General features: G+C 37.6%; 1 protein-coding gene and 1 long non-coding RNA gene across 4 annotated transcripts in view; one reads left to right on the top strand and one right to left on the bottom strand.

Annotated features, from left to right (window-relative positions):
- Nucleotides 1–617: 617 nt before the first annotated feature.
- Nucleotides 618–3,536, bottom strand: LOC116563243. The gene is made up of 2 exons (XR_004274297.1): nt 3,135–3,536; nt 618–3,019 (listed from the first exon to the last, which is right to left on the bottom strand). It is a non-coding gene; the product is annotated as an uncharacterized LOC116563243 (long non-coding RNA).
- EED (embryonic ectoderm development) overlaps nt 3,392–11,617 on the top strand; it is a 36,635-nt gene continuing 28,409 nt past the window's right edge. Inside the window, exons 1-3 of one of the 3 annotated variants that reach the window (XM_032295846.1) lie at nt 3,392–4,352; nt 9,234–9,386; nt 11,072–11,164. In XM_032295846.1, the coding sequence (XP_032151737.1) occupies nt 4,239–4,352; nt 9,234–9,386; nt 11,072–11,164 (360 nt within the window). In that variant the 5' untranslated portion in view covers nt 3,392–4,238. The remainder of the gene's footprint in view (nt 4,353–9,233; nt 9,387–11,071; nt 11,165–11,617) is intronic. The other 2 variants (XM_032295847.1, XM_032295848.1) reach the window with 2 other exon arrangements.

Below are 11,617 nucleotides of genomic sequence, written 5' to 3'. Positions count from 1 at the left end.
TATTTCTTTTCTTTTCTTTTTTCTTTTTTTTGAGACTGAGTTACACTCTGTTGCCCAGGCTAGAGTGCAGTGGCATGATCTTGGCTCACTGCAACCTCCACCTCCCGAGTTCAAGTGATTCTCCTGCCTCAGCCTCCTAAGCAGCTGGTACTATAGACACCTGCCACCATGCCCAGCTAATTCTTGTATTTCTTGTAAAGATGGGGTCTCACCATACTGGCCGGGCTAGTCTCGAACTCCTGACCTTGTGATCTGCCCACCTCAGCCCCCCAAAGCACTGGGATTACAGGCGTGAGCCACCGCACCCTGCCTCCATTATTTCTTAATGCTGGATGATTGTTAGGCTGTTTAAAGGTAGAGACTGTGTCTTATTTTCTTTTTTATTGTCACCTCCTCCCAATTGCCCATGGAATGACCATGCTGCTTTATATATAAATGGCATTCAGTTGATTCTTCCTGATTGATTTGAAAATGTTCAAAGAAGCCATATGATATTCTGTTCATAGAAAACCAGATCTGTAAGGATATGACTATACATTGCATGAATGATGATGAACAGCTGATATTTATGAAGCAGAAGAGACAAAAATGTTCAATGAATGAGAAATAGACTCCAGTTGAAATGGGAAGGATTTAATTTAGCTTTTGAAACTCATTTCCTGATATGAAGCTTACAAGATACTAGGAGACAATGCCAAGGAAGGCTGTGAATTTTCTTTTTCTATTTAACTAAATGATCTTGGAAAGTTTCAAGATGGATCAGCTACTTATTTGAAGGCTAAGGGGTATTTCTTACTGAATTCTCAACAGTGAAATATGACATAGATATTTTAAAGTAAGTTTTTTATTTTAGAATACTTTCATAGAATATTTACAAAGAACAAAAATAGCATAGAGAGTTCCTATAGTCCTCTTATCCAGGTTCCCTCATTATTAAATCTTATATTACTATGGTACATTGGTCAAAATTAAGTAAAGACTGAAATCCATACATTACTATAAACTATGCTATAGATTCTTTGTTTTCCCGGGTTTTTCCAGTTTTACCTTCTTTCTGTCCCAAGTAAGATAGCTTTTTAAGGTTCTTTGATACTTCATAAACGACTGTGTGGTCTAAAGACCAAGCTCTGCACATAGAGTCACATAAATCTAGAACTGCTTGGGTCACTCATCTTGAAGTATAAGTGCTTTGACTTTCCAATCAATTGAACAAAATCTCTAGTTCTGCCATTTGAAGATCTGTGTGTCTTTGGGCATAGTGTTTGCTTATCCTAAGTCTTAGTTTCCTCATTTGTAAAATGTGGGTGGTAAGACCTCTCTGACTGTGATGGTTCCTGACATGTTTCTCAGTAGGAGAATGCAGTGCTGAAAAACTTATGATTTTTTCTTTTTTAGAGAAGTAGGTCTCCCTATGCAGCCCAGTCTGGCTTTGATATCCTGGGCTCAAGCAATCTTCCTGCCTTAGCCTCTTGTGTAGCTGGAACTACAGGTGTACATTAGCACACTCAGCAAAACTTATGATTTCTAATAGGTAATTCAACTTTTAAAGTTATTAAATTAATACCATAAAAGTAGTACTCTGCATAGAATACCTGTGACATTTTACATATCTTAAATTAGTAACAAAGACTCTCCTCTGAGCCCTCTTCTCCATCTTCCTGTCTAGCTTGCCTGGCTCAGCTGTAGCAAGAATTCTGTGTCAGTTTAGAAAGAAACCCACACTCTTGATATCTGATCACCTTGGCCTTTTTTCAGCACAAATTCTGTTAAGTTGGTTTAGCAAAAATTTCCCCACCCTTGATGTCTCTTCTTAGTAATTTTCCAACCACCAACCCCTCCAACTCTGCTCCTTGCCTATAAATCCCCACTCCTTGCTGTAATTTGGAGTTGAGCCTAATCTCTCTCCCATTCTCAGTGTCTTGACATCTATCAAAATAGTCCTGAATGAAGTGCGCCTTACTATTTTAACAAGTGTCAGAATATTTTTCTTTAATGTAGTAATAATAATGTAGTAATAGAAACTAATTTCCATTTATCACCCCTGATTCATCAGAAACATTTAAAAAATAATCCCTCCAAGTTTTAATAAGTCTCTTTATTTTTGCTTTGTTACAGATATGAATGCTGTAAGGCATTTTCTACCATATGTGTCCTTTAACCAAATGTTCAGCACTTTTCTAATTTTATGACTAGACATTGACTCCCACTTCCCAGCTCCCACTGATCTCTCACACACAGAATAATTTTAACTTGAAATGCTTTCGTTGATTAGCCTTTACTTGTACAACTATATTTCAGAAACATCTTTCCATTTATTGGAAAAGATGTTCTCAAGAAAGGGAAGGATGCTTCTGTCTGCTGATGAAAATGTCACACCAAAGCACGTCTTACCTTCTCAGGTGCTTACTCTACTCCAGTCTCATCTCTTCCTCACCAACTGAGGAGTGCTTAGTAGTGCCTGGGACGTTGCAAGTGCTGAACAATTGACTGCAGTCATTGAGACCTGAACGTTAATTTTTTTCAGCTTCTTTATTTCAAAGTCTTCACTGCAAAAACCTCTTACTCTGACCTGTCTTTGCTTTACTTCCTTTTCTCATTCTCAACCAAGAGTTCTCTCTTTATCTACAAAAGAAAGAGTAACTTGGAATCTGCAGATAAGGAAACTGATGACCTGGTTATAAAGTTATCATGCAGAAGTAATTCAAGTATACTAGAATTTTATGGATGGTGCACTCTAGGTGGGTAATGAGGTCTAAAAGAGAAAAGATATACATGAAGTAGGTACCCAAGAAATGGTAGGCCCCTTCCTACCTCCTCATTTTTACAGATGAGGACGTTTTTACAGAAGCCCAGAAAGGTAAGTAGTCAGAATCATGTTCTTAAAAAAAAAAAAAAAAAGGGTGGGGGAGGCTGTATTTTATTATTCATCGTCATTCTCCTTTTCCTGCTGCTGCTCATTCAGTTATGGTTTAATGGCCCATATAGTAATTCCACAAGGCTCAACAATGTTATCTGGCACCTGGTAGAGAACAGATAGGGTAACAGAGATAACTATTTTGGTGAAGTATAACAGTTGTGTTGCCTTCTAAAATTTCATTGTATCTAATGTGCAAAAACAAAGCATTGTCAGTTACGTCTCACAGTCTCGAAATAGTTGGAGATGAACGCTGATTTACAGGCCTTGGCACAGTTCAGGGCCTATCCTTCAGTAGCTAAAAAGAGCACATCGGCTGTAACTCATTGGAGTTTAGACTCTTAATTTTTAGGATATTTCTGTTTAAGTCTTAGCCACTATAGGTATCAACTGGTAAGGATAATTCATTACAACAAATTATCAACAGAATAAATATCCGACAAGAATTTATGAAATGTCTACCGTATAAGTCGGTAGCGCTTTGAAATCCACCCAGGGATTCGGAAACTGAGTAGAAAACTACCTGGCTCAGCAAACGAAAATTCAAACAGAGGAGGGGCTTGGAGGAGGCGGGTCTCCACGAACTCAGCGCAAGAGTACGCTACGGCGCCTGCGCATCCCCTGACGGGTACTTTCCATTCTTCAGATGGGGGAAGCCAGTGGGAAGCAGGCTATCGTTTTTGCATTTCTATCTTCAAGGAAGAATCAGATTTTGAATAGTTCCGTAAACAGTTAGGAAACGTTATCCTCCAAGTTCAAGATTAAGGAAACGTGGCATGCACACCTAAAGCAAGAGGTGACGTCTTGAATCTTCCCCCGTTTCCCGGGAGATTGGTGGTGTAGCCCATTCCACAGACTTTCGCTCCCTAGCAGCTAGTCGGCGATCGAAGGAACGGGCCAATTGCGGCTGAAACGTCTTTGGAAGGAGGAAGGGGGTGAGGGAGCATCCCTTTGAGTTTCGCCTCTTCTCGAGGCGGTGGTGGGGAAGGGAGACATACTAAATACTGCTCTCTTAATCCAACGGGTCATACACCGTGTAGACTGCCCGGAGGGCGGCGGGAAAAGGGCAAGACGGGAGTTGGGGAAGGGAAGGAGCCAGGAAGCCGCGCGGGAGGGCGCGCGCGCGCGCCCCTTTTTCAGCAGTGTGGCGGGGTCGCACGCACGCCCGCCTCGGCGGCTGGGCGCGATTTGCGACAGTGGGGGGGGCGGTGGAGGTGGCGGCGGCAGCGGCAACTTTGCGGCAAGCTCGGGCCGGGCTTGCTTGACGGCGGTGTGGCGGAGGCCCCGCCCCAGGCGGCAGGAACCTGGAGGGAGGCGGAGGAATATGTCCGAGAGGGAAGTGTCGACTGCGCCGGCGGGAACAGACATGCCTGCGGCCAAGAAGCAGAAGCTGAGCAGTGACGAGAACAGCAATCCAGATCTCTCTGGAGACGAGAATGTGAGTGCAGCTTCTGGCAGTTACGAGACTCCGGAGTGAAAGTTTTAAATTCTTTGAAAACTGTGGTCGCGGGGGCTAGCGGGCTGCTGTGGGGGGAGGGAGAGGTGTCACTCTACTTAGGAAAACGCGGGCGTGCGGGAGAAAATCGAAATTGTCTACTGGGATTTTTAGGTGGGGCCTAGAGCAAGCAGGAACTAGTCGAAGGAGAGTGGTTCTAGTGACTGTGTGGGTCTGAGAGGTCTGCCCTGAAATCAGTTTGTATGTGATGGGAGAGTGTTTGGGCCTTTGGGGAGATTTAAGGGGAGAGTGCGGGTCTGAGATTCTAGTACTGTAGTTTAAAAGGCATGTTAGAGACTTTTCTAAGAAAGTTGGAAGGACGGGGCAGAGTTAGGGACCCTGCTAAAGGAGCGTAAGAGTTGTCACTCTAAGACCCTTTTGGAATTTTTAGAATGGAAAGCGTAGATCTTCGATTTGCGGAGAGCTTGGGAGACTTTATTAAAGGGGGTTTTGTGTCCGCCTGCGTCCTGTCCTCGGAGACGGGTTGCACCTGAAGGTCGCCTTTTCTGCAGGAGGAGCCGAATTGAGAGGATCGATTTTTGATTTGGGGCCGGGGGGGGGACTACCTTTGAGGAAGGAATAAGAGTGAGCGATTTCTTCTTGGAACGTTTTTACTTAAAGTGGGGAGACTTGGAAGATTTTAGGCAACAGTGGTATAAGCGGATGTCTTTAAGTGTGGGCTCCTGGCTTCGGCAAGTGCGAGGTGTTTTGCTGTCAAATTTTTTTTGAGCTCTGAAACGGATATTGTAATCATTTGGTACCAACATTTAACCCAAGTGAGTTGTAATTGACCCGCCAGTAAGAGCCGAATTGACACAAACAAGTTTTCAGTTTCATGTTTTAGGTTGCTGCCCAGTAAGGTCAACGAAATATCTTGACAGTTTATTCAAATATATTACTCCAAAATGTGATTCTCCTTCTCATGATATGGGACAACTTGTGAATGTCTTTTAAAAAACTTTAAAATGTTTTAGAAGAGTGGTGTGAGTTCTTAATTTTCTCAGTTTGGCTAGTTTTAGGAATAAATGTTAAATCTTCCACACGCAGTTTTTAAATTCTATGTCATAAATTTTAGCTGAAACATATAATGGTGTCATTATTAAGATTTTCACTGAAAAGACGGGTAAGGTTTCTTTTTGCGGAGGCAAGATAGATATTCTCGGGATTGTCAGTTAGTGGGATCTTAGACTTGAAATTTCAGGAAATCTTGGGTGTTAAGTGTTACTTTTGTATTTTTTCCCCTTTTGCGTGCCCCAATCTCACTGTACATTGGAATTGAACATTTTTTACTCTCTTCGTTTTATTATTTGGAGACTGTTCATTTCTGCGTTTTGTTAAATTTCCCTAGGCAGATTAGAGTATTAAGAGCACAGATGCTGGATTCAAGTGATAGGCTAAAATTTCTGCTCTATTAACTTGACCTTAAGCAAGAGACTTACATAATTGCCTTAGTTTGTTTAAAATGGGGATAGTGGAATGTGGAATTTACCTCACAGAGTATTCCTAAGGATTAAACAGTATAGCTAAAGTACTAAGAAGAGTGTTGCCCCATAATTAGTACTGTAGCCCTGTTAATTATTTATAATAATTACTATTACTTATTTTATGATTACATAGAATAATGTTTCTGGCCCTTCCACATACTTAGTAATCAGGCAAAATATAATGAAACTGTCAGACCTGTTTAGAATGAAGAAACTTGCAGAGGACAAAATAAAGTTTATTTTCTTCTTGAAGACCCTTAAAGGAAAATATATTATTTGGTGCAATTTTAAAGCTATTCAGGACCAAATGATTGGGTTAGCTTTTGTTTTGGTTCCTCTATTTGGATAGACTTAAAAAAGAGGGAGAGCGTGCAGGATCTTGTGGAGCCTTCTCAAAATAACATTTTTAGATGTATGAAATACAGGATATGAGGTTGCAAACAAATTCAATTATAAAATCGCACACCATGTTATAAAATATTTCTAAAACAAATTTTGGATGTAGTACTGTATGTACTTTATTATTACTAGCACATTAAATAAGATCTAGCAGCAGCTCTGATAGTAGTGATGGGCACAAACAGTTTTCCGAAGTATGATATAAAAATACTTGATTTTCATTGGTGATAGAATCACAATTGCAGTAACCTTAAGCATGTATATTAACTAGATAATAATAGAAGGAAGTGCTAAACTTTAGTTAAAGGTGGCAAAAATTAAGATGCAATTTTTTTCCCCGCATTTGAGTTCACAAGCCTTTTAAATTTCATCCTTGTACCCCGGACTTAGGGGAGGCAGTAAGGTAAGGGAGTAGAGAACATTGTATAAAAATGACTTCAGAAAAAACAAGGGCAATAGCTTTACTCTTGAGGGAGCCAAATAATGGCAAAAGGCCAAAGCAGATGGAAGAAGAATATGTTTTTGAGTTAGAGTTAAGGTAACCTGAGCAGTTGCTACTGTTAATGTAATAGGCACATATTTTAAATTTATTGTATGTGTTACCTGCCGTTTTATTAAACTTTTTGAGATTATATGACTGCAGAATAGTTGGCTTCTGGCAGTGTAATTACGTATGCCTTGGTAGTAAGATCAGAGGGCTGAATCTGGAGACTTATCTTTTTGCTTAAGCAAAAGCAGAGATGCAGGGCATCCCTGTGGCAAGATGCAGGGACAAATTACTGACCTCTGTCTGTTTCTTTCTTGGGCAAATGAAGATGGTAATACGATGTCTGTTGCACAGTATTATTCTTTACTTTGAGAAGGGAATAGGATGGAAGTCAGCCTGTACATATTTTAGACACTCAGCAAAGACTTGATTTTAGTTTAAAAATAAAATGGAAGCGTGGTGGCTGTATGACATTTTCATTTGATTCCATCCTGATTTGACTTTGCATGAGATGGGTAAATTAAGTGGTCAGAAGTAAAATAAGCATTGTGCCCTATTATTGAGTGTTTTGGGTGGACTCTTTATTGGCAGCTCATTGTTTAGCCAGAATGTAAAGAAGCTGGTGTATAAAAATGTGAATAGTTTTAAAATTTCATTTCTCTAGTGTTAAAAGGTAATTTTACAGAAAAAATGGTAAGTGGAAAAAAAAGTGTTAAAACTTGTATTTTACTCAGAGGGAACCAGTCAAATGTTGTACAGTAACGGTTAACCCAAAAAATTAAAACAGTACAAATTTATTAATATATGGAGTAAAGAAATGGAGAGATGAATTCTAAATGGAGCCAAAAATTTTTTTTTTCCCTTGAGTGGAAGGGAAGACATTTTGAACCTCTACTGTAGAGACAAAATTTACATGCCCATCAGCTATTCACAATGAAAAAAGAGTTGTGGCTGGGCACAGTGGCTCGTGCCCATAATCCCAGCACTTCAGGAGGCTGAGACTGGAGGATCCTTTGAGTCCAGGAGTTTGAGACCAAAAAATTAGCGGGGTGTGGTGGCCTGCTCCCGTGGTCCCAGCTACTCTGGAGGCTGAGGTTGGGGGAAGACTGCTTCAGCCTGGGAGGTGGAAGTTGCATTGAACCAAGACAGAGTGGGTGATAGAGGGAGAGCCTGTCTCAAAAAAAGAGTTGTGAAATAGCTGAAAGACATAGTGGAGGGCTATAATCCACTAATTTAGAAGGGTGTGATATAGATAATTCGTAGTTTTCCACTGAGACACAGCATTGTTCTCTACATTTGATTTTAATTATGTGAATACAACTGAAAAGGTGGAGAGAGAAAGAGATTAAAATATTGTATTTTCTGTTTCTGTAAACTGATGACATTTACATTAAATTGCAATTCAAATATTTTTTGAGTATCTACTGCTTACTACCTACCTATTTCATTTATGATTTTTTTAACCTTCTATATAAAACCAATTTTAGGAAACAGTAATTTAGAAATATCCCCTAAAGCAATGTTTCCTAGACTGTTTAATAGGCATTTCATGGAAAAAAAGACTTCGTCTGGAATGCATTTTAGAATTGCTGCCCTAAGGTCATAGATTTAAATAAATCTTTTCTTTCCAAAGGAGACATTGGAATCTGTAATGAGGAGGTAGTGAAATCCTCTTCTGAGATTAGAGAGCTGAGATTAGAGGGCTACTCGTGTGTGAGATAAGGTATGAATTAGGAGCATTTTCAAGGTTTCCTGCAGTCATTTCTTTTTTTGGAAGGATTTTACTTTAATTATGATAGAGAGTCTCTGGAGTTCTGATGTATGAGTGTTGTTATTACTTTAGAACAATGAGACAGTTTTAACTTGTAAATAGCATAGAACATATGTAGGAGTTTTCAAAAATTCTAACTGGTTTATATTATAAATAGAATTTGAATAACAGGATTTTTATAAGTGACATCTAACGTAGAAGCCATTAACACTCCTTCTTCAAATGACTACCCACCCCCATGCTCCAGACTGAGCAGCAGTCAAATAAATTATGAAGACATATACATCAGCCAGATTTAAGAGGTACAGCTTTGGAGTGGAATTCCAGCAGACCTTAACCAGCAAGAGACCAGTTAGGCTTTTTCAGCACTTCAGTATCTTTTGTAAAGAGCTGAAAGATGAAATGATACAGTGTATTAAAGTGACTGGCACAGACCACTGCCTTATTAAAGACAGTATTACTCTTCCATTATTCTCAGTATTTCATTTCCATTTTTGTTGAGATATGAAATATCTACATTCTAACATGTAGCTGGATTATGTTTATATGGAGGCAAGAATATGTTTTTTTCTTCTTGTAGAAATTATTTCTCTTAGGTCATTCAGCATCTTCCCAGTAGAGTTATTTATTGCTAAAAACAGTAGTGCCGTTTCATGGAATTTTTTCTCATTTACTGCTTACAGGATGACGCTGTCAGTATAGAAAGCGGTACAAACACTGAACGCCCTGATACACCTACAAACACGCCAAATGCACCCGGAAGGAAAAGTTGGGGAAAGGGAAAATGGAAGTCAAAGAAATGCAAATATTCTTTCAAATGTGTAAATAGTCTCAAGGTATGTGCAAAAAGATTCTTTTGGGCTGAATGCTAGGCTTCAGAATGATTTCTCTGTGTACACATTTTGTACTCAAGATACTCTGTCAAGGTGTAAATATTTTAATGTTACATATTTTGAAGATTTTTTTTGTACCTCAGACTGCATATCTATTATAGTCCATCCTACATTTAGTTTTTTGGTTTTTTGTTGTTTTAAATATGTGATACTGAGTGTTGCAGGGTGTTTTGGTTTATTATTTGTATTCAAATTAAAGATTTTGGGAACTATTACTCTTCATATTTTGGTAAAACTTAAAAAACATAAGCCAATTCTGGTACCCATTTTTGGAAAGAACTGAATGTAACCCATTAGCTTTGAGTCAGTATAAATTGAAACAGCTGTTTTACTTTGTATGGTTTTTTAAACTTCTGTCCTTTTTTGTATTTATAACTGTTTTAAAAGAAAAAGGTATACAAATTTAAAAACTTTTTAATATTAAATATTTGGGGAAAAGGGGGTTTGGGTTGTTTAAATTAATGTTTCCCCAATAGTATTTTTATTTACTTTATAAAAAGGGTTACTCATGTTTAAGACATTTTTTTTAATATAGGTCCACTTTGTTTTTTAAATATGTGGGTTTTTTTTTTCTATACTGAGGAAAAATATGTATTATACATATGTAAGTTAAAACCTTTTCTAAATATCCAAATGTATTTTTAAGTGAAGTCTTGGGAAAGCATAAGAAGCTATGACTGGGACATTTTTTTTGTCAGTGTAGCCAAAATTCAATGTTCAATGTGTCAAATTTTACTCCTATAAAAGGAGAGAAATTAATCCCAGCATATTTTTTTAAAGCGAATTATAGTTTTATGCTCATATTTATTTACATTAACCCACTACTTTTAGGTACTGTACCTAGAAGATGTTTTTAGCTGCCTTTTATACTTAAGGAAGTATTTCAAAAGCCTAAGGCTGTGGCTTTCCAAATGATGAGAAAATGAAAGTTCTTATACTTTAAAAGTGAAAACAGTGCCTTGAACTGAACATGAAAGTTAGTGTTAATGCCAGAAGATGGCCAGTAAAATCCTAAAGCTGAAAAATAACTTTGTGAACAAAAGTTAATAATAGTTCTTCTTTGAACGTTTACTTACAGCCTCCTGGTAACTGTGAAGTTATAGTCCATTTCTTCCCGTAGTCCCCGGTGTTCAAATATTCTTGTTCTGACTAACAGAAAATAGTGATTTGAATGAAGTCTGCTGTGCTTCACTTTAAAATTTAGACTTATAAAATGTACTGAATGCCAAAGAAGCTATTAAGGCCATTTGTTAATTTCCTATTTCAGAAAAATAAATTGTGTCCTTTTTGTCCACCAAATTTATCCAGTTTATTGTGATTTAGAATATGATTGGCTTAAGAAAATAAAAGGCAAATATTGTAAGTGTTTTCATAGGTAAGTGATTGTTACCTAACTTGTGATTTAAGCTTTTGATTGTGATAAAGCTTTATCATAAACAGTATTTTAAAATGTGAAAACTTGACTAGTAGACATCTTTTAATTTTAGTGTCAAAAGTCAGCTTATGTATGATACACAAAATAATGGATTGCGTTTTGGACAAAAGTGAGAAGGGGAAAGGTTTGTTTACTGTCATTTTCTCATTTGTAAGATACATTAATTTTTTCTTATTTCATGATTATTTTATAGGAAGATCATAACCAACCATTGTTTGGAGTTCAGTTTAACTGGCACAGTAAAGAAGGAGATCCATTAGTGTTTGCAACTGTAGGAAGCAACAGAGTGAGTGTCAAGGGGTCTATTTAGTATTTGGCTTGATTTCCAGATCTGGTATTAATATAATACTGAAATAGAATAATTTCAAAGTAAATTTTGTGACGCTGGTTTAACAACTTTCATGTAAGAGTGAAGCTTTCTAGAAACTATCTAATTAAAACCAGTATGCATGGCTGAAAATACACCTTTATTTAATATATTATCCCTAATTATTGATGAAACAGATTTTAAACTTGTGTTTGTCTTTATAAATATTTGGTTGGAAGAATTGGCTTTCTTTTAAAGTGATTTTGTTATTATTAAATAGCGTAAGAAATGGCTGTGATTTTTAAAAATTAAGGTAATTAATGCTGTATAAATGAAAGCATAAGTCCGGTGGATTTAAATAAGTTATTGAGATGTTTTAATTATTTGCAGTAAACATTTGAGGGTTTTTTTTTTTTTTTTTTTTTTTTTTTT

Source organism: Sapajus apella, unplaced genomic scaffold, assembly GCF_009761245.1.
Source record: "Sapajus apella isolate SASKATOON/1434 unplaced genomic scaffold, GSC_monkey_1.0 scaffold34, whole genome shotgun sequence".
In the NCBI taxonomy this organism is placed as follows: domain Eukaryota; kingdom Metazoa; phylum Chordata; class Mammalia; order Primates; family Cebidae; genus Sapajus; species Sapajus apella.
Note: the sequence above shows the minus strand (reverse complement) of the source record. Positions and strands in the feature narration are given on the sequence as shown.